Raw genomic sequence first — 23,463 nt, 5'->3', positions numbered from 1 at the left:
TAGAATCCAACTTTTGCATTTTATGCAATTTAGTCCTTCTCGTAATTAAACACTTAATCGATAAAATTTTCATGTCAAAATTTTCACACGACATGCCTATTATAATATGGACCATATAATGAAATAAAAATAAACCATTTTTTTGGGTCAAATTTGTGGTCCCGAAACCACTGTTCCAATTTGACTGAAAATGGGTTGTTACACTCTCAATTTTTCTTTCTTTTCTCTTTTTTTCTTTCATTATTTTCTTTTCACCCTTGTGTCGCCCCTTTGTGTTCTCTTCTTCTTCTTCTTTTCTTCTTTCTTAATTACTGATTACTTTGGCCAAATTCATTTGTACTACTCAGATTTTTCATTGGTTCTTCAAATATATCATTCCGGTGGAATAAGTAGTTTTTCTTTCGATTGGATCTTATATCGTTTCCTTTTTCCTCTATTTTCTACTTTGACCGAACGTTACTGGTGCCATAGTTGAATATTTTATACTGATTTTTTAGTGTTATTTTGATTGGAGGACCTAATCCGAACGTCACGGATCAACAGTGACATCGGAACTCGTTCGTGTCTTCGATATATATCAAAATAGAGTAAGTGATCAAAATTGAATTTTATTGGACACTGTTAACCCTTGTTCTGGCCGAACCTTATAGGGGTGTCTAAAGGCTGGTTTTAATCGAATTTTATTTAGGTTGTGTACAAATCTGATCTAAAGATGTCTAGATTTAAGTTGTAGAAGTTGTGGTTATGTTAGTGCATCAGATTCGCGTAAACCAAGTGTGGGTTTTACCTTTGTGTGTATTAGTGTTTAAAAAATGGTATATTTCATGCATGTGATTAATTATGCATGTTGAATTTAGACATGACCGAATGGCCTCTTGACAATTAAGAGGTATACCAAGATTGGCAAGTAATAAGAGGTAAAGGTTGAATGTTAGGGCCAAAAATTGTGACTAAGTGTGTGATATTTGATGAGTTGTAGAATGTGTAGTATTAAACCATGTTACTGACTGACATTGTTTATTGTTTTCTTGTAAAAGCATGCCATTGATTGAGATTGTTAATTTCAAAAGCATAAAAGTATTCCACCGTTATCAATAAATTTAATACATGTAAGCATGTTACTGAATTGAGATTGATACCGAAAAGTGTGATTTGCTTCATTGAAAGTATGTCATATTGCATTGCATGGGGTTGGGGTATTGATAGGGTGACGGGGGAGTTCTGTGGAGTAGCAACGGTTAATCCGTAACATTATTTAGTCAGTATATTGCACCCCAAAGTATTGTGAAGTACTGGTGACTTATTGCATCTTATTGGCAGCTTGTTTGCATATTGCTGACAGTTTTAACTGCATACTGTTACCAGTGGTTTAATCACACCGAGCTTTAGCTCTTATTGTTTTGGTATTCAGATGACGAGTTTTGAGGAACTCGTGGTGTGTGCGGATGGATAGGTACGAATATTGCACTATATCATTGATCATGTCATATACATATGTTGATATGCCATGATAAATTGTATGAACTGTATGCTAATAGTATGCCTTATTGACTGATTGTATACTTATTTTTGCTTAGACTCACACTGAGCTTTTTAAGCTCACCCCCTAATTTACTCTTTATAGATAACCCTTAGGATTAGGGTCGGGCTTAATATTCAGAGGTCTCATATAAGATTTTCACATAATACAATATTTTATATTTTACTTAATTCATTTTTGTTTATTTTAGGGGAGTGTAATTTTTATTAAGTATGAACTGTGGTATAGATGATTTTCATTTAGGATTTTTGCATGCATGAGATATTTGAATGGAAACTAAACAAAGTAAATAATTGGCTTAACACAACTTCAAATATGGATTTTATACAAAATCGAATGCAACATTTTTTCTATTGTGTAATAGTAAAATAAGGTTTTTAAAAGGTTGTAGACAAAGTAAATTGAATTTTTTTTTCAAAAGACACAATTTTCTAATAAATTGGACTTAAAATATAAATTACCTAAAAAATTGGTGTTTTCAACAAATCTAATGCAACCGTGCTAAGTTTTTTTGAAAAATTGTTGAAGATAGCAATATCCAAACAGAATGTTTTTACTTGCCATTTTAGTGGCTAATGTAACCTTCAGGATTCGAATATAACATCTAGGACGGGTTTGGGAGGTTACAGTTTATGGGTGCTTCAAAGGGAAGTCTCCCTCTCTGAGATAAAAAGTACGAATATTGTCCTCATTCCCAAAGTTGCAAATCCAAGGCACATGTCACATTTTGCCCGATTAGCCTTTACATCATGATGTACAAGATTATTTCGATAGTGCTCATGAATTGTTTTAAGGTTCTTTATGTTTGTATTGATGAATTTCAGAGTGTTTTTGTCCCTAGAAATTTTATCACCGATAATATCCTAATTGCTTCTAAGGTTCTCCACTCTTTTAAGCGGAGGCAGTTAGGGAGAATAGGTTCTTTCGCACTCAAATTGGATATGAGCAAGACTTACGAACAAGTTGAATGGCATTTTTTACAGGTTGTTACACTTCCTATGAGGTTTTTCTCTAACTGGCTTTCCCTGATCATGTTGTGTATCCATACATTGTCCTATTCCATTGTTCTCAATAGGTTTGTGGGTGATACTTTCCTTCCTTCTAGAGGTCTTCGCCAGGGCAACCCCTTGAGTCCTTAGCTTTTTCTTTTGTATGGGGAAAGACTTTCTTTTTTGTTTCGTTTGGCACAACGAGACAAGGTGTTTCGTAGAGTTCGTCTTAGCTGGTCTAGCCCACGCCTCACCCACCATGGTTCAGGCTATCTTGGATGAGTATGGTTGATGTTCAAGACAATAGGTTAATTTTGGTAAGTCATTGATTTATTTTAGTGCTAATGTGGTTCTGTTTGAGTGCACTCGTGGCTCTTTATTGGGGGTATGTGTCACTACTAATCCTAAATATTATTTAGGCCTGCTATCTATAGTTGAGAGGCAGAAGTGAGAGGCTTTCCAACATTACAAGGATCGTTTCTGTTGGTGTATTGATGGATGGAACATGTGGTTTTTATCTCAATGGCGTAGGGAGGTTTTTATTAAATTAGTTTTATAAAGACTCCTTACTTTTGCTATGCAATGCTTTTTGGTTCCCAATTCATTATGACGTGACTTAAAGGCACTTATGAGTAAGTTCTGGTGGCAGAAATTGGAAGGACGTATGGGTTTTCATTGTTGTTCTTGGGCTTGTTTGTGCGAGTTGAAATGCAATGGGGGTATGGGATTTTTTTATATGGAAAATTTTAATATTTCTCTTCTTACAAAGTAGTTTTGCCGTATATTGACAAACTTGAGTTGTTTTATGAGTCGTGTTTTTAAAGTCAAATATTTCCCTACTTTGGATTTTTTGCAAGTGAGTTTAGGGTCTTACCCATCTTTTACTTGGTGGAACATCTAGAACTCTCGGGGTTTGTTAGAGAAGGGCCTTGGATGGCGGCTGGGCAATGGATGATCCATTTCGATTTGGAATGATTGCTAGCTTCCAAGTAGTGGCAAGTGTAGAACTAAGAACGCAGTCGTTAGTATGTCGGTTAGTTGGGTAAGTGATTTAATATAACCAAATTTGGCTCAATGGAATTCACCTTGGTACGATCCATGATTTCTGAAAATGAAGCTAGTCGGATCTTGAGTATTCCTTTTTCACGCTTGGCTAGTGATGACATGCTTGTTTGGAAGGGGGATCCTACGGGTTGCTATACAGTCCGTAGTGGTAACAAAATGCTCCTACCGTCTACACATTTGACCTATTCCCATACTACCCGCAACCCTCCTACGTGTTCTAGGGATCTGTATACAACCTTGTGGAAGGCTAGAGTCCCACCTAAATTGCAGATTACAACTTGGCGTTTCTTCCAAAACTATGTCCCTACTTTCTTTAACCTGTACAACAAGTGCATTTCTCCAACTCAGTATTATCCTAAATGTTGAACCGTACTTGAGATGACTTCCATGTCATACGGGATTACCCTTTATCAGCTTCGGTGTGGGAAAACCTGCGAATTACTTGGCCTGTGTCATACGACGATGCCGATTTTGTTAGCTAGCTCGATTCCTATTTACAACTTATTCTGGAGACTTGATAGAGTTGATACTTACTACGATTTGGGTTCTCTAGATGAGGAGGAACTGTGGGCACCATGATGGGCTTCACCATACTTCTTTGGAGGTCATCTCATTTATTCGTTCGCATCTCCGAGATCTGTCTACCCTCGATATGACTGCTGGGGTTTTAGTAGGTTCGCTTGCCGAGCAGTGGCACCCTACGATTGAGCCTTTGGTAAAGGAAAACTTCAATGCTATGTACAAGGGATGTGACTGCACATCATGCTTTGGTGTGGTTGTGCGTGACTGCCATGGCCAGGTGTTGGGTGCATGCACACAACTTCATCGCCATGTCTTCTCCGCTTTCGTTGCAAAAGCATTGACTTTTGTTTGGTTTGTGGATTTTGCTTATGACCTCGGCCTGCAAAGGGTTGTTTTTAATGGGGATTCGTTGCATGTCATTCGAAAGCTCTGCTCCAACACAAAAGACAGGTCAGAAATTTCAGCTATTATCAGGGAGGGTAAACATAGTCTGCTTATCGAATTCACTGATCTCACCATTACACACTATTATGGGGAACAAAATACTATTGCTCACCTGCTTGCGTCTCTAGGATTTCGATGGGCACATGGTCAATTTTGGGTAGAGGAGGTTCCGTTGGAGGTTGAATCGGCAGTTGCTGCTAATAGGTGGTGGGTCAACCCTCCCGATTAGCTCTTTGCCCTTCTATGGTTCTTCGAATCAGTATCCCTGTATTTTTTACCTGCTTCATCCTTGACCTATCCACCGTCCTACGCGTCTTGGTCTACCTTTGGGCATTGGAAAGTTTTGGCTTCCATGTGTTTTCTTGGTTGCTGCGGTTTTGGGGTTATTTTTCTTTCCTTCCTTTGCCTTCTAGATGTTTTTGGTTGGTTTGTTGGGTTTTCTTGATTTTTCTGTTTGTACTGGGATAGTGGCGGCATGTTCTGTTGTTTGCTTTGTTTGTTTCCCTTTTTGCCCTTCACTAAATGGAAACCATTTTTTAAAAAAACAAAAAGAATATAATGGAGTTAACATCTATTATTCAAAAACAATATGAATTTTTTTTTATTTACAGATCAATTCCAAATAAGTATTTTATTTACAAAATGCTTTTGAAATACAACACTGTTAAATAGTAAAATGAGATTTTTTTAAAACAATAAATATTAATTCTATTAAAATTTAGATTTACTTAAATTTTTTAATAGTTTAAGTATTAAATTAGTCCATTTAATAATAGATGAATTAATTTGATCTGATCCTTCTAATAGAAAGATATACCAAGTACATTCACCAAAAATTTTCTTTTTTCTTAATGCATGCAATTGTATTATAATAATCAAATAAGTTAAGAAAATGAATTACAAACACAAAAGTCAAACCCTATACTTAATATCAATCAAATTAAACATATGTAAGTTTTCTAGTAGACCAACAACTTAATAAAAAAAGGAAAGTATATAAATAGTCACCAATTATTTACATGTTTCTATTTTAATCATTTATATTTAGAATTTTCTATTTTAATTATTAATATTGTCAAATTTTAATATTTTGATCGCTCCTTCATTAAATTGTTAAGGGAAGGTTGGGTGATTTTTTTTATTGGTATAATAACAAATTTAACTCTCAAATATTTACAAATTCTATCAATTTGGTCACAATTTTAAAAAAACAAATTTAACTTTCAACTTTACACATTCTATCAATTTAATCTTGATTTTTAAAAATTTAAAATTTAAAATTTTAAAAAATTAAAATTAAAAACTATTTAAAAGTTCATTTTTTTATAAAAATGCATACAAAAATTATAAAATATTTATAAATAAATGCATATATTTTTTTCTCATTTTCTAATATGACATTTATTTATTAAAAACAATAATTTTATAAATAAAACAATTTAAGGAGAAAAAACCATGAAGAAAACTTAAGCATATTTAGCTTTTACCATTTTTTCAACATTATTTAAATTTTTTTATTTATGCAATTTTAACTAATTTTAATTTTATAATTTTTTATAAAAATTTGTAGATTGGGTGTTGCAATGCTATAGCCGTAATATGCCTGGTCCTCCATCACCGTTGATAGAGAATTACCTGCGGGAAGCGGGTTTTTGGAACATGGCCACGATAGGCCGGGGGTGTAAGTTGAACCCGAAACTCATTAGTACATTGATAGAGAGGTGGAGACTCGAGACGCACACATTCCATCTTCTATGCAAAGAGTGTACTATCACTCTGGAAGACGTGCATTTGCAATTGGAATTGCTGGTGGATGGGTATGCAGTCACCAGGTCCGATCAATCTACTGATTGGGGAGCCGTATGCTACAAGCTTTTGGGTGCTATTCTGGATAATATTAACGGAGGTCAGATCAAGATGAGCTGGTTACTAGACACATTCCCAGAGCCGGATAATGATTCGACTGAACTAGAAAGAATACGATATATTCGGGCATACATTCTTGAGATAATTGGAGGTTATCTAATGCCAGACTTGTCACAAAACCTCGAACGTCTAAGATGGCTGCTAAAACTTGTTGATTTTAGAGCAGTTGGTGAATTTAGTTGGGGGTCTGTCGTGTTGGCAACATTGTATCGGGAGATGTGCGGGGTAGCACAACCGAATAAAGCCAAAATCGGAGGTTGCCTATTATTACTGCAATCATGAGCACGGTTTCGCTTTCCATTTTTACGTCATCAAGAAGACCACCCATATACATTCCACTCATAACTAGGTAAGTTTTATATTAGATTTTACAATTATTACATAGATTTAAAATATAATCGTGTGCTAAAAATTTATTTAATTAGGTGGAACCGTTCAGCAAGTTATGTTGGATTACCTACCTCTCTTGAAGATATACGGCTTCTATTAGACCAATGGTCGGAAGCACAAGTTAGTATTAAATAAAATAGATATACATAATAAAATAGTCGATTCGTATTTAGTATTTAGTATTTAGTATTTCGTATTTATTATTATGCATATAACTAATATTTTTATCATGTTCATATAGTTTTAATGGACACCATACGAGAATCCAGCAATTCGGGCAGTAATTCCGAATGAATACTTTCAAAATCCGAACATTTGGCATGTGAAGGTCCCATTGGTCAATTATGCCATCATGGAGATGCACCAGTCAGATAGAGTATTGCGGAAATTTGGATTCCGACAACTGATTCCTGTGGCACCTGAAGTGCTCGATGATGAGCACAAAATCGATTTACAGTAGTTACATACGGATTGACCGAGATTTTGGTCAGCATATATCGAAATGTGGGAAAATCAGTATGATTACATACCTACTCGGGAACCGATCATCGTTCCAGAGTTAGTGTGCGTGCCGAAATACATGCCGTGGTTTAGGATCCATGGCAAGCCATATTTACTGTCGGAAGATGAGAGGCGACTACAAATTCGTGTCTAAAGGGAACGATAGAGCCCTTTAAATCCAAAAAGAAGGGATGACGACGTGGGCTCATCAACAGCGCCCATACAATCACCAGGCCCATCAACAGCGTTCACATAGTCACCGGGCCCAACATTTCAACTGACGACACCCATATCACAGCCTTTTTAGATTATGCCAAGTGCGTATCCTAGCCCTTTTATGTATCCTAACCCCTACATGTTTCCTTTTTCCAGTCCTATGGCAGGTTGGAATGCATGGCTCGGTTTATCTCCATTCCCAATTACTCCAAGTGGACCGTCGATCTATAGGCCACCGTCGCATAAGGGATCGCATGAGGTGCTGTCGGGGAGCTCTTCTTTTTACCAATCCCCATCACCTTATGGGATTTAAACACCTTCGCCATGGGTGATGCAAATACCTCCGCATTCACTATTCTATCAAGGTGGGTCATCCTCCCAACATCCACAACTAGATCCCCCGTCGGAGGAACCAGAATTCCCTCTGGAGCAACCATAACCCCTGCCGGAAGCTGGACAAAGGAGGAATCTAGCGCGTAACCGTCGACAACCCCCATGTGGCACTGAATCTGATTGGCATCAACATTGATTTTTTTTCAATATATTTGTACGAACTTTTTTATATTGTTTCATTTAATAAAATAAAAGTTGTTTTGAATAAAGTAATTGTAATTTACTTTTATATTTTTAATAAAATAGAAGTTCTTTTAAATAAGGCAATATTTTGAATATTTTTATATTTTTAATAAAATATAAATAATGCAACATAGTTTTATTACAACAACTATCAGCTATTTCGATTTGGACATGATCGACTTGTATGACCTTGATTCCTACACCATCTGCACAATTTCTATTGGTTGGTTGTTTCTCGGATATCCATATTGTTACGTATTCTAGTCGAGCAAGGTTAACCCTTTGGTTTGCGACTCAATTCTCTATCTAGTAACAACTTAAATGGAGAAAGTGATACAGACGGCCACTTACGTTCATCTAGGACCAGTGGGAATATGTGTCTCCACACGTTGCACATGTATTCTATTTTGCACACTTCGTCAACATAGCTCATGGGATCCAGACGGAGATTTTGACAAGCTGTAATTATGTGAGCGCATGGATAACGAAATGCGTCAAATCTCCCATAGTCGCAAGTCCTATTTCTCAAGTGTACGCGATATTGTCCGCCAGTAATACCTTGGTGTTGTTTGTCAAACTCCGTCACATGAAACTATAGGTTATCTCGATCGTGACACACTGTGTGCATAGTACTCGCCTATGCCTTCGCCTTGTTAATTTCTTGTAATACCTTCCTGCACCATACATGGCCTCCCTACATTTGGCCTTCATAACTCGCTGCTCACTTTGGAAATAGTGCCGCTAAACGAAAATATGTCTCTCGTACAACTAATGTTATCAGCAAATGGCGCGTTCTTTTTAAAACAAAATTTATGCATTCAGCCAGGTTTGAGGTCATATGACCATATCGTAGGCCGCCATCGTATGTTTGTATCCACTGTTCGAAAGGTATGTTACAGACGTAGTCCGCGCCTTCTTCATTAACTAAACACAAAACTGCCAACATCTCATGAAAATGGTTTTTACTTATCTCATACCCTACCAATATAAGTTCATAGCAAAAATTACATACCACTCTTCCATTTAAAATAAATTCAATATTACAAATGAAATTATATTAATAGAGATTAAATACCCATGTTGGTCACTTGTCGTTTTTCACTTATAAATAGAAATTGCCTGTAGTAGTTGGACGTAACGTACCTTAGGCAATACCGATAGTGTGTGCGATGCTATAGGCTTCCCTGTCACTCAATTGAGGCTAGTATTATAGTGTCTCGATCTGATATAATGCAGATATCAGGTTGGGGGCAGACATGCCTCCTTAACCTAGAAAGAAAGAAATCACAGTCATCAGCTGACTCCCTCGGTGTTATTGTAACGCAATTGGAAGGATTCTTCTACTGTCATCTTGTGCAACAGCTAGCAATAGCCGATGGGTATATCTACCAAACATAAAGGTACTGTCAATTTGTACCAATGGCTTGCAGTATAGAAAGGCGTCTCGACATTGCTTAAAGCTCTAGAATAGACATTTGAACACTACGCATCCATGGAGCAATCGGTTGTTGTAGTATGCATGTGCCATTTCAAGGTTTGTTATGCAACTTGGGACGTATCTCTTTAGCACTTGGCACCACTGCCACATTTCATTATATGAAGCGTCCTACCCACTATGCATCTTTTCCAACGCCTTCTGCTTAGCTATCTAAGGCTTGTGGTAAGAGGGCGTGTACCTTATTTGGCTACGAATATTGGTAATTAAGACCGGCACTGAAGTTCTGGGATCTACCTTCACCATCGGTAGTATTAAGCTAGCTAACATATCTGAATCCATCTTGGGATGATCTTGTAAAACACTTGTCAATGAAGTACGTCAAATAATGCAACATTACATAATAACAGTATTATTCAAAAACCCTAAATATTGTACCTCCAACACATGTATATGGACCTATGTACGTTTTTATCTTCCACAACCCTATCCTTTTCTTCAACGAGGCGTAGATTTTCCATGAACATGTATCGTCTTGCACTGCACACTTTGCTTCAAACTTATCAGATTTGGATTTAACTACGTGGTAGTTAACCCCGTTCATGATGCTATGTTGTTTCAATACACCAAGAAAACTATCATTATTAGAAAACTCATTACCAACTTCCAATTCACCCGAATCTAATAACGAACTTGTATGATTACATGTTCTATGTGGTAGATTTGGAAACTCTAATACATCATCTGCAGATAGATCGACATTATCCATGTGGGTTGGAGACGAGTATGCCTTGAATCGTGGATCTTTTTCTTCATCTGAACCTTCTTCAACATCTTCAGGTTTAGTTAGAATAGGCTCCGGTTCAGAAAATAATGCAACTTCTGCACCATCAGGGCTGGCTCTCGAGGTGGATCTACATCAGAGTCATTATCTAACCCACCATCATCTGCAATGTACGAGGTCCCCTCACCGGTGGATCTCGTAGGGAATATGTCATCCCTTTTTTCTGGGCATTTCATAACGTCCCAATTAGATGTAGATTGCCAACCATTAGAAGTTGATGTCATTCCCCAGTACATATTTCCAGTATCAAACATTGACCCACCGAGGTGCATGTCCCATCCACTGACGGAGTGTCGTGTAGGGGTTGTGTATTACATACTGCTACCAAACACGGGAGCTTCCGTGTTTTGCAACTCACTAACGGAGTGTCGAGCAGGGGTCGTGTATTCCTCTCGAACAGCAATAGATGTTGAAGTCGCAAATGCATCATTTGGCGATGAAAATTGTATATATAACTTAATATAGGGTGATCCACTAGCAAGATGAGTCTGCACCATTGCCTCCAAGCTACGAGCACCTTTGATGTCGAACAAATCATATGTCACAGGATCAACAGAAGCACAAAATCGATACCTAATAGACAAAACTTTCATTGGCGTCATTCCGAAAATTTTACACCTAATTCTTTTACGAAATTTTGTCAAATCTATGTCCTGGTTAAAAACCAGTCACATTTTATTCTCTGATAAAAAACGCCATTCCCGGTGTGACGAACCTCTCCATCATAGTAAATAACAACACTAATACGTTCACTCATCTTCAATTTCTATTTTGCTTAACGTCTCTAATTTTTCTTGCTGTAACTTATGCAACCTGAGAATAAAATTTGGCTTATTTATAACCTCAGGCCAAATAGGAACTACTGTAGAAAAAGAGCGTCCATGTGGGAGCTTTTTTCAGTACTTTTGCTGACAGTGCATCCTGCTTGAAGCGTTTTTGACACTATTTGTTCAGAAACATCTTCTCAAAATTATTTTATCAGAAACTACTGTAGAAAAAGAACGTCCACGTGGGAGCTTTTTTTAGTACTTTTGCTGACAGTGCATCCTGCTTGAAGCGTTTTTGACACTATTTGTTCAGAAACATCTTCTCAAAATTATTTTTTCAAAAACTACTGTAGAAAAAAAGCGTCAACGTGGGATCTTTTTTCAGTACTTTTGCTAACAGTGCATCCTTCTTGAAGCATTTTTGACACTATTTGTTCAGAATCATCTTCTCAAAAATATTTTTTCAGAAATTACTGTAGAAAACAAGCGTCCACGTGGGAGCTTTTTTCAGTACTTTTGCTGACAGTGCATCCTGCTTGAAGCATTTTTAACACTTTTTGTTCAGAAACAACTTCGCAAAATTATTTTTTTAGATACGCCTTCTCTAATTTATTTTTTCAGATACGTCTTCTCTAATTTATTTTTTCAAAAATTACTGTAGAAATTTTTTTTATTGCTAATATATTTTTTCCATAACCCTAAACACAAAATTATTTTAAAAAACTAATCCATAATTTAATTAATTAACCCTAAACCTTAATCTAATTTATTTTTTAAACTAATAATTAATGTAATTAAGCAACCCAAAACCCAAAACCCTAATTTTTTGATTTTTTTTTAAAAAAATTCTAAATCTTAAATTCTAAACCCTAAACTCTAAACCCTAAACACTAAAACAATAACCTTAAATCCTAACCCTAAATGCAAAAAAAATCCTAACCCTAAAAAAAGGAGCAAAACTCTCCCCTAGAGACGCGCTTTTCTAACATGTCACCTGACATCGTGCTGACGTGGACGCACTTTCGAGGAATTCGGTACTTTCCAGTAAATAATCAAAAAGTTGGCCCATTTCCATAAATATTAAAAAAATGGCTTTTTCTTGTAAATTGTCTGATTTTTTTTTCATCGTTAATTTAATTTAATTTCTTTAATAAAATATTTTTCATCTGGTTTTTTTTTGGTTAAAAATAGATATGCTAATTTTGGCATTTTTCATAAATTCTTTGATATAATTTTTTTCAAGTCCTTAGACTTGATTGATTAACCATTTTTCCAAAAAAAAAATTCCATGTGGCAATATAAAATTTATCCACGTGTCAACTCTAGTTAGAGTTAACTTTGTTTTTGAAAGTAGAAGTATCGAGAGAATTTATCATTATCCATTTTTATTATTCTTCTTATACTTGCCTCTCAAAAGATAAATATTTAATTTTGCTAAAGTAAATTTTTTTAACTTTTTTCTGAATATATACATAAAACAATATAATTGCAGTCTTTTATCGGTGGAACTTTCTACTACAATTATGTTGTATACCATTGTTTGAATTCTATACAATTAAGAACTACAAAAGTGGAAAGGATCTAAGCTGGCCCTTGGAAATTACATGGGCTTCTCGTAATGTTGATACAATCATCCAACTGAGGCATGTGGGCTATTCTCTTACCCAAAGAAACTGGGCCAGTAGACATGTTCTTTAGGGTCCGAATACCCATCCAATCCTCCATTTTATGGGCATTTCCGTCAATCCAAAACATTCAAATACAAATTCCCCCGTTTTCACAATGCATAAAGATCCCGCCTTAGCTCTCGCTCTGCAACTCAACGTTTAAAAAGAAAATGGAGAAGATCTGCGTAGCAGTGAGAGTAAGACCTCCAATTTGCCATGAAAATTCTTCTTCAACTTTCTGGAGAGTCGATGATAATCAAATCTCTCTTCACAAGCTCCACGGCAGCCCAATTTCCTGCGTTTCTTACGCTTTCGGTAAATTTTCATTTCCCAAATCCTTTTTACCTTTCCAATTCCAATTCTCATTCCTTGAATTTTTTTTTGTGTTTCTAGATCATGTCTTCGATGAGAATTGCTCGAATTCAGATATTTACGAGCTTCTTACTAAGGATATTATTCATGCTGCTGTGGACGGCTTTAACGGTTTAAATTTTATCCCCTTTTTTAGCCCTAATTTTGATGATCTGGTATAAAAATTGATTAATTTGTATATGATTTACAATTTTATTTATGTTTTAGGAACTTCTTTTGCATATGGGCAAACAAGCAGCGGCAAGACCTTCACTATGAACGGTTCATCTAACGATCCCGGAATTATTCATCGAGCAGTTAACGATATATTTCAGAAAATAAATATTGTAATTTAACGAAATTTGGTTCTTTCCCGAAGCAGTTAACGACATATTTTAGAAGCTTTGGCTTTGATTTTCTTGTTGTTGAATTCAATTCCCAGATCTCTGATCGAGAGTTTCTCATCCGAGTTTCCTACATGGAAATTTACAATGAAGAAATTAACGACCTTTTCGCTGTAGAGAATCAGAAATTGCAGATTCATGAGAATTTAGAGGTCAGCCATTGATTAAACTTTGATGCCGTATCAAATGTGTACCATAATGCTCAAAACTAACAGATTTTTTCTTGTTTGTTTTAGCGTGGGATTTTCGTTGCGGGTCTTAGGGAGGAAATTGTGAACAATGCTGAACAAGTGATGAAGCTCCTGGAGTCTGGAGAAGGTCCTTTAAACTTCTTTTTTTTGCCATTGGTTTAACTGGGTAGTTGTTTATTTTTAATAATTTGTTTAAATCATTTTCCTTACAGTTAATAGGCATTTTGGTGAGACAAATATGAATGCACGAAGTAGTAGGTCTCATACAATATTCAGAGTGGTATGTTCTTTTAACATATTGTTGAACATAAACATTACTACTTTACTCTTAATATTCGTTGTATTTATGTTACATTACTAGGTGATAGAAAGCAAGGGAAAGGATACAGGCTCTTTTGGTGATTATTCAAGCAGTGATGCCATACGCGTCTCAGTTTTGGTATGTACCTTATATTACTATAGACTTTCCCCCCTTTTATCTAGTTTATACCTTGTCCCATTAGTTTTATGAATGTTATTTTAATTCCTTTATTTGAAAGCAGAATTTGGTTGATTTGGCTGGTTCTGAGCGGATTGCTAAGACTGGAACTGGTGGAGTACGTTTGAAGGAAGGAAAGTATATTAACAAGAGCTTAATGGTTCTTGGTAATGTAATTAACAAACTTAGTGATAGTGCAAAACAAAGGTACTTGTTTTGCTTATCCTGCGAGAAGTAACTTATTTGTATAGAATAACTATGTTCTAATTATATGAATTATTGACATGTAAAGGGCACATATTCCTTATCGTGATAGTAAATTAACCCGCATACTCCAGCCTGCTCTAGGAGGGAATGCGAAAACTTCAATTATATGTACTGTAGCTCCTGAAGAGGTGCGCTTACTTTGACTGTATGTGGTTATTCAGTGGCTTGTTTTTGGTTTTCTTATCTTTCTGAGAAGGGGAGATGAAAATGACTCTCAACTGAGCATTCTGGTTTAATTTTATTATAGATTCATATTGAGGAGACGAAGGGAACTCTCCTTTTTGCTAGCAGAGCTAAACGAGTTACTAATTGTGCTCAAGTGAATGAGGTTGGTCATTTTCTTATATTGCACCACATTATCACAGAATATATGGATTTCCAACGCTAGCTTGTATATAAATCATAAAATCTATATTATTAATAGAACCCTTTGCTGAGTTGGTGTCACGGGTTAACCGGGTACCAACTCAGTTAGGAAATAAACAAATTCTTTACCACCACACCAATAATAATTCTTGAGTAAACTTTTAAAAATTAACTTTTAACATAAAATGTTCTCTCACCAAATTTGTGTTTTAAACATACCTATACGTGATTTCCGCACGCATACACATTTGATAGGATTTATAGTATTTATTATGTTGTTACATGACAGAGTAAGAGTTCAAGTTTTCATCTAGAATTTTTGTTTTAATTGATTTGGCATTGAGTTTGAAATGAAGTTAATCATAGTTTAACTTGTATCTAGGTTTTGACGGATGCAGCCCTACTGAAAAGGCAAAAGTTAGAGATAGAGGAGCTACGCAGGAAGCTTCAGGTGAGGATCAGGTGACATAAGCTAATATTAGACTTAAAAAGGCAATCTAAAATTGGTCACCTTTTTTCAGGGATCTCATGCTGAGGTGCTGGAGCAAGAGATATTAAAGCTGAGGAATGATATGCTTCAGGTTCATTATTTGTTTATTTCAAAAGGATTATAGATTTATAGTCTTCTAGCACCAATTATTAACATATACATTAACACATTTTTTATCTGCTTGTATTCCAATTTCAGTATGAATTAGAGCGTGAAAAGCTTGAAATGGAACTAGAAAAAGAAAGAAGATCACATAAAGAGCGTGATCGGTACATTAGAGACCAGCTGATGATGATCGAAAACCTAAGTAGTTTGGTTTCTGATGGTGATGGAAGCTCTAGTCAGGTATAACTTGTGCAGACTGCAAAATAAGAGTATAGAAATTCCTATTTCTTTTCAGTGTGCTTCTAAATTCTGTTTGTGCTGCGTGGTTCCTAGGCCAGAAGATCACCTAGTTTGTGTATATTATAGCGATGTTACTTGGAAAACAATCCATCTATCTATCTTTTAGAACACTTGATTAATCATTAAAAATTGAAGTTTTTCATTCTGCTTTCTCGGCTACCCCTTTCAGTAATACACGTAATCACAAATCTTATGCTAATGAAGTACATCTATTCCTGCATTACATGTTCCCTTTATAACTTCCTCTACCATATTCTATTGACAGCAATGTCTAACTTTTATTGGGCTCAAACTTACACATGAAGTATAGGCCGTAAATGAACTGCGGTTGCAAGTATCATTTTATTTTGTCATCTGGAGATTTGGACCAACTGATATGAATTCTAAATCGGTGCAGAGCTAGTCATATGATTAATTATTAATGTATTTATAATCTTTTAGTTCGTCTCTAGGAATCCATTCTCTAATATGAAGTTTGACATCAAAATTGAAGCTGACCGATCAAAGAATTATTCATTATTTTAGGGTCAATTCTTCTTTTAGTTGTTGTTGTTGTTATTTCTATGCTGAGGACAATTTATAAGTTTGCTTTTTGGTGAGGGCAGGGATCCATGAAAGAAAGCCCAATAGAAGAATGTAATAATAGGGGAGATGATTTTAAAACACCTTGTTTTAGAGCAGCTCCCAAGGCCTTTGTCGCCAAGAGATCAAATTATTCACAGTTGCCAGACCTCAGTCCTCTTCCAGATTCTTTTAGCGATGTAGCTGATGAAGACACTTGGTTCAAAATAAACAAGGGTTACATAGCAGACCTGTATTCACTTCAAACAACACCTGCAAGAAAAGTTCAATCCTTTCCACCAGAAGATGTTACTCCTGTGAGTTGATAATTTCAAAGTCATTTTATCTTCCATCTTTCTATCCGTCCCATATGTGTTTTTAGTAATGCCTTTCTCTGTCATAAATCGATATTGGTCGTAATAAGGGCTGCATAAGTTAAATTTAATAAAGGGTTTCTTTTTCAGAATTATTTGAATAAGAAATACAAAACGGAACTCCAAAATCTCAAGAGACGGCTAGAACTTGTCACTGAAGAGAAGAACGAACTCCAGGTCAGTACATTTGCTACTTGTTTAACCACCTTAGGGACTTGACATTTTCATCACTAAATTTCTGGACAATTCATACTTCCACTGTTTCAATTGTTGCATTCACAGAGAAAGCTTGCAGAAGATATAGAAGTGAAGGATAGATTAAAGGGTGATATATCTAAACTTAAACAAGAAGCATTACTAGCTAGGGAAATGCCTCAAAGGTTGTGTGATTCTGTGACAAGTTTTAAAGATACATACGAGGAAGTTTTGTCAAAGATGCAGGTCAAAATGCATTATGTTAGTCTAATTCAACTTTTCATTTCTAATTTGTATCAAAATATTAACCTCCTTGTTGCCATCCTTTCGAAACAGAGGTATACATTTGATGGGAAATCTTCAACTGCAAAACTGCTCCGTTGCATATGTGAAATTGGGTCAATCCTTTTCTCGACTATGGAAACTAGTATCTCCAACACAACGGATCGTCACAAATTGTCATATGGGAATGACTCTCTAATACAAGAATACAACAAAATGCTTTCCGAAAAGCTAAAAAGCACAATTACATCCTTGATTCTATCCGAAACAGCAAGCTCTGAGGATAAACAAACCAAGACTCCATGCAGCTGCAACTTTGAGGTAGCTGCCTGGTCAAGATACCATGTATCCATTTTGGTTTTATTTTTCGTGATGATTTTAGGATATTTCGTTTCGTTCTTCAGGACATTGATTTTCTGAACTCTTTTTGCTATATATTCTCTACATTTCATGGGTTGTGTCAATATTGTGTAGTGAGCAAAAAAGGAACTCCAATAATTCCTTCAAAGTAGTGTTTGTCCTCTGCAGAATGAAAATTTCCAGGATGACCAATATTTTAGAACTACTATACATTTCATTAAATAAATTCTTAACTTTCTTGTTATATGATGTGGAAAAATGTCGAAAATTGATTTTTTTAATTATTTTCTTAATGCTTATTTGATTTTTGGAAATTATAGAAACTATAAGTGAATTGTAAAGGATCCTGATGACGTACGTTTCCAAATAACCCTATCAGAACCCAAAGAAGGGCAAGGAGTAGGAATACTTACTATTTGCTTAACGACATCATCAAACAACCAGACGCGAAATAGATCAAGGTTCCAATCTCCATTAGATGTGCATCTTCATTGAGAGATCAATTCAAATTAAGATTAACATGCGCAAGAATATGCAAAATTAGAAGATCTAAAGTAGGAATCCAAGAATCCTTCCAACAACGTATACTAGTGTCGTTACCTATATACTAGGCTAAATTCTAACAAAATAAAGGGCCAAACCTTGGAAGAGACCTTTACAGATGCGAGCATTAGCTTCGAACAATAGAATTAGATAATTGTTCTTTCAAACCATACTTCGCTCGGAGAAGTCATACCTATAAGGCATTATCCTTGGAAACTAAATTGAACCCAATCTTCATAAGAAATGAAGTGCTTTGATCATGCAAATGTCGAAGCCCAAGACCACCACGAGACCGAGGCTAACAAATGGAATCCCATCCAATTAGAGCTAGCTTCGAATGTCCTCCTGAGCATCCCCAAATAAATTGCCTAACCATTCACTCGATTTCTATGCAAACTCTCTTGAGTACCATTATGGAATGCATAAAATAACTAGGGATCGAGAAAAGAACAGATTGAGCCAGTGTGACTTAGCCAGCTAGCGATGGATAATTTCCTTGTTTCCCAGTTTTGTAGTTTGCATCGCACCTTTTCCACCACAAAGTTCAAGGTTCTATTAGTGACCCTATCATGAAGAAAAGTCACCCCTAAATAAGTTCCTAGCTTCTGAGTTTCTTGAAATCCAAGCAACTCACTAATTTGTGAGCTTAAATCACCTTCAGTTCCTTTAGAGAAAAAAATATTACTTTTCTGAGTACTAATCCTATGCTTAAAATACTCACAGAACTGTTGCAAGACATTCTTCAACACACATGCTTGCTCCAAGTTAGCTTTACAAAAAATAACTAAATCGTCTGCAAAGAAAAGTTGTAACGGGCCGATTTTGGGTCCAATCGGAATAGTGGTTTTGGGACCACTAATCCGAGGATGGAGAAATTATTTTTAATATTAATTTATGTGTTGTGGCATGATTATATGAGAGTATGAAAATTTTGGTGAATTAATTTTAGCGATTTCATGCTTAATTGTGAAAGAGGATTAAATCGCATAAAGTGCAAAAGTTCTATTTTGATAGCTAAAGGTGTCAAATAGATAGAGAACTAAAATTAGAGGTTTTTAAAGAGCAATTAGACCCTAATACATAGGATGGCCAACCATAGAGATAAGAATGGTCAAAAAGTCAAAGATTAGGTAGATTTGGTGAATAAATTGGCTTTGAATAAAATAAAACAAAGAGAGAATTATATCATATTTTCTCTCATCTTCTTCCCACTGAAAATATCAGCCATAAGAGGGTTTTTAAGCTTTAAAAATTTCATCCACTTAATATCTTTACAAGTAAGTGACTTTAATGACTTTTCTTGAAAATTTTTACATTTTTAGAGCCCTTGTAGCATGAGCTTTCTAACAAGAGAACTATTTTGTTAAATGGTTGAAAGTCTGGAGTTTTACCATGAGAGTGTTCATGTTGTTTTTTGAAATTTTATGGAAGAAAATGAATCACGGTTATGAAATAAACAACTTTTGTGAAGGGACTTCTCATGAAAGCCCTAATAGGACCATTTTGTAAAGTTTGTAAAATAGATAGTAATGTTGTGAAATATTGGAAATTTGGGGTTGTCATACGAGAGATAAATGGTCAGTTAGGCTTGAATAATAAGGATACTCGATAAAAATCAATTTTCGGGCCTAGGGGTAAAATAGTTATTTTATGAAAGTCTAGGGGCAAAATGGTCATTTTTCCCAAATCAGAAATTATTGAGCGTTTAGATTTAATTGATGATTAAATGACTAAATGTTGCCATTTTAGATCAAGAAATACAAAATCCGAACCTAGACCGAGGGAAGGCCAAGCAAGTAGATTAAATCAACTAGTCGCCACATTTTGATTACCGAGGTAAGTTGTATATAAATAATACAACTACATTGTTATTATATGTTTTTGAATTGATATAGCATAAATTGCTTGTTTGTGGAAATGATTATGTATGATGAATATTGAGATAGTAGAACTCCTGTTTGAACCTTAGGAAATAAATCAGATATTCATGCCATGACATTTGGGTTATTTGTGTGCTAGTGTAAGACATTTTTGGGACATGCACCGGCCACATTATGAGAGCTAGTTTAAGACCATGTCTGGGACATGGAATCGGCATTGAGACGAGAGCTAGTGTAAGACATGTTTGGGACATGCATCGGCCTCGAGATGTAAGACAGTGTAAGACATGTCTAGGACATGCATCGGCTACGAGATGTGTCAGTGTAAGACCATGTCTGGGACATGGCATCGGCACGTATAGAGGTGTCAGTGTAAGACCATGTCCGGGACATGGCATCGGCATGGATATGTGAGAGCTAGTGTAAGACCATGTTTGGACATGGCGTCAGCCTCGATTTCGATAGTTAGTGTAAGACCATGTCTGGGACATGGCATCAAATTGATGGATGAGCCAGTGTAAGACCATGTCTGGGACATGGCATCGGTATTGTGTAGCAGCCCAATTTAGACCCTATTTGAAACGGTGGTTTCGGGACCACGAATCCGAGTAAAAAAAATATTTAAATAATTATTTTCCATTTTTATTATGTGTGAAATTATATGTGTGAAATTTTCGTGATTTAATTTTGTCGTTTGAGGGCCCGATTTAATAAAAAGGACTTAATTGCTTAAAATGTAAAAGTGACAGTTAATTGTGTAAGTGCTTATTTGAATTTGTCTTTATAATATGAAGCATTTAAGATGCAATTTGACCATAATTATAAAGGATGGACGGTAGTAGGCTTAGTATATAAAGTTTACAAATTAAATAATAAAGGTTAAAGTTGTAAATTAATAAATTAATGTAATAAAATAACATAAAACAAAAGCTACATGCATTCATCTTTTAGATAGCCAAATATTAAAGAAAGAAAACAAAGAATAAAAGCTTTGAAGTTTCGGTCAAGGGTTAACTTGATTAAGGTATGTAATTAGCTCGGTTTTTAATGATTTTTACGTTTTTGAGATCGTTGCAGTGTAATGTACAAAGCCCATGCTTGAATTTTTGATTTTGATAAATATTTTAAGTTATGCCATTGATGAATATTTTATTTTTGTGATGTTAGTTGATGAATTATGAAAGATATGTTTTGGATTGATATGTTTTGTATTGGAATTTTTGATGATTTTGAGTAATTAGGGCTAATTTGTAAAAATAATAAATTTAGGGACTAAAATGTGAAATAAATGAAATGTATGGACTTGTATGAACATAAGGAAGATTCGGCCTAAGCATGGTGTGTGAAAATTTTGCATGTTTTCTGTTTTGTGTAATTTGGACTAAATTGTAAAAAGTGTGAAATGTTAGGGGTAAAATGATAATTTGTACATCTAGGTGTTTTTGGATTAAATTGAGTAAAAATATGTTTTAATGAGTTTAATTTGAATATGTTTAGATCAAGAACCAAAGAAATCGGTTTTGGATCGGGGAAAACTAAAGTTGTCGATTAGCCGTCCCATTCCGATTTTCATCGTTCGAGGTAAGTTTATAAGCAAATAAATATTGTAAAATTTGAATATATGTGAACGTAAAATGCTGATTTAAATTTTATGAACTTGCATATATAATAGCTGAATGTGTATATGCTTGGGAATTAAGCTTACGAGTTCGATTCGATTGAGTTACGACGTCCGAAAGCTCCGTATGAACCTTAGGAGTAGCTAGACATAGGATTCTAATATGTGATGTGCGAGTAAGACCATGGCTTCGATATATGTACGTGAGCAAGACCACATTTAATACGTTGGCATCGATATGTGATTCCGATATATGTGTACGAGTAAGATTGTAACACCCCGAACCCGAGACCGTCGCCGGAGTCGAACACGAGGTGTTAACAGACTTCAAACCACTTATTTGACATTTCCCAGACAAGCTGCCAATCTGCATACTAGTCTCTTTAAAAATCATATCTTGAGTTCTGAAACTCAAAATCCAGTTCCGTAAATTTTCCCTGGAACTAGACTCATATACCTATATGGTAGAATTTTTGTAGAATTTTTGGTCAGGCCAATTAGTACAGTTTATTAGTTAAATTCTCCCCTATTACAGGGTGCGACTGCACTGACCTTCATGCATTACGATTTTGATAACTCCCTGCACAAAGCTTTAATACTGATGCCGTTTGTTTCTATAGAAACTAGACTCATATAGGAATCTGTACATATATTTCATGACTCCTAATTATTACTGGTTAATTTATAATGAATTTCCAAAGTCGGAACAGGGAATCCAGAAACCGTTCTGGCCCTGTGTCACGAGAACCTGAATATCTCTTAACATACTGTCCATATGATCGTTTCCTTACTTCTATATGAAAATAGACTCATCGAGCTTCGATTACATAATTTATTCATCAATTAATTCCACTCCTACTATTTTTAGTGATTTTTCAATCTCACGTCACTGCTGCTGCCAGCATCTGTTACGAAAGCAACTATGCCCATTTCGTGATTTCTCCTTGATCTAACTAGTAATTCATCATACATATCACAAATTATGATCATGACTAGCCATGCCAAAGACTAATCATTGTCAAACATCCCCCTACTACACTATTGCCATATCATGAATTTTAACACCAAAATAATCAACCATGACATATGGCATAAAAAGAAAAGTCGAATTACCAAGGCTTACGACCTAGCGTTATAAAACCAAACCCAACCGACATTTATGCCATTTTCGCATGGCTAAAAGTTTACATACCAAAGTTCAACACAACATAATAGCCTATACATGCCGAAATGTTCTCCTAAGCCGACAAAGAAGAAAGTACCAAAACTTGCTAGCCGGTGTGATGGCTTCGATGACGGTCCCAAGCACGCAAAATGACGAGTCCAAGAAACCTAAAGTAGGCGACAAGCAAACACTGAGTGAGTATATAACTCAGTAAGTCATAAGCAATGCACTACCATACACTAATAACATTATCACAAGAGGAAACAAAATGGAACGAGGCTAGTTACTCCATCCACACCGAACCATACCATAGTTCCTCAGGCCTATCGGTTCAATCTCATACCAAGTCATGCATTCACATTCCATATACTAATCAATAGGATATTTGAGGCATTTTCATACATCATTTTATTTTCGTTACCATCGTACAACTAAACGACGTTTCACCTATTCCACGATAAATCTTATGTACGTGACTTCAATTATAATTGTCACATAGGTTCAAACTTACCAAGCTCAACTTCAAATATAAACATAGCGCCTAGTAGTCACGAACTCAAGGTACTTACCCGATCCGCTGTCCGTGATCAACTCAATAATGTCGCACACTTAGTGCCCATAGTGATTCAAAAATATATATATTAAGTCCGC

The 23,463-nt window shown here is 35.6% G+C and overlaps 1 protein-coding gene and 1 long non-coding RNA gene across 3 annotated transcripts; one reads left to right on the top strand and one right to left on the bottom strand.

The window, feature by feature from the left end:
- Positions 1-3,631: 3,631 nt before the first annotated feature.
- On the bottom strand, positions 3,632-5,079 carry LOC107951422 (uncharacterized). The gene is made up of 3 exons (XR_001698418.2): positions 4,673-5,079; positions 4,129-4,545; positions 3,632-4,041 (listed from the first exon to the last, which is right to left on the bottom strand). It is a non-coding gene; the product is annotated as an uncharacterized lncRNA (long non-coding RNA).
- A 7,904-nt stretch (positions 5,080-12,983) lies between these two features.
- Positions 12,984-17,850, top strand: LOC107951423 (kinesin-like protein KIN-7N). Of its 2 annotated transcripts, XM_016886473.2 has the most exons (17): positions 12,987-13,197; positions 13,276-13,365; positions 13,462-13,580; positions 13,676-13,789; positions 13,874-13,955; positions 14,041-14,108; positions 14,190-14,267; positions 14,371-14,513; positions 14,599-14,701; positions 14,821-14,901; positions 15,322-15,390; positions 15,461-15,520; positions 15,628-15,774; positions 16,440-16,712; positions 16,860-16,946; positions 17,052-17,210; positions 17,301-17,850. In XM_016886473.2, the coding sequence occupies exons 1-17, from the start codon at positions 13,053-13,055 to the stop codon at positions 17,664-17,666; spliced, it is 2,184 nt and encodes a 727-aa protein (XP_016741962.1). In that variant the 5' UTR covers positions 12,987-13,052; the 3' UTR covers positions 17,667-17,850. The 2 variants fall into 2 exon arrangements, 1 of the variants encoding a protein (XP_016741962.1); XR_005907467.1 differs by lacking the exon at positions 17,301-17,850 and having other exon boundaries at positions 12,984-13,197; positions 16,846-16,946.
- Positions 17,851-23,463: the final 5,613 nt, after the last annotated feature.

The sequence above is a fragment of the Gossypium hirsutum genome, chromosome A02 (assembly GCF_007990345.1).
Source record: "Gossypium hirsutum isolate 1008001.06 chromosome A02, Gossypium_hirsutum_v2.1, whole genome shotgun sequence".
Classification (NCBI taxonomy): Eukaryota; Viridiplantae; Streptophyta; class Magnoliopsida; order Malvales; family Malvaceae; genus Gossypium; species Gossypium hirsutum.
This window is presented reverse-complemented; position numbering and strand designations above follow the sequence as displayed.

What these genes read in the sequence shown, in the direction of transcription:
- LOC107951423 (XM_016886473.2), top strand. Translation starts at nt 13,053, where the DNA reads ATGGAGAAGATCTGCGTAGCAGTGAGAGTAAGACCTCCAATTTGCCAT. An exon ending in GTACTGTAGCTCCTGAAGAG is followed by an intron (nt 14,702 to 14,820) that starts GTGCGCTTACTT and finishes ATTTTATTATAG; the next exon opens with ATTCATATTGAGGAGACGAA. An exon ending in AAGAGAAGAACGAACTCCAG is followed by an intron (nt 16,947 to 17,051) that starts GTCAGTACATTT and finishes TTGCATTCACAG; the next exon opens with AGAAAGCTTGCAGAAGATAT.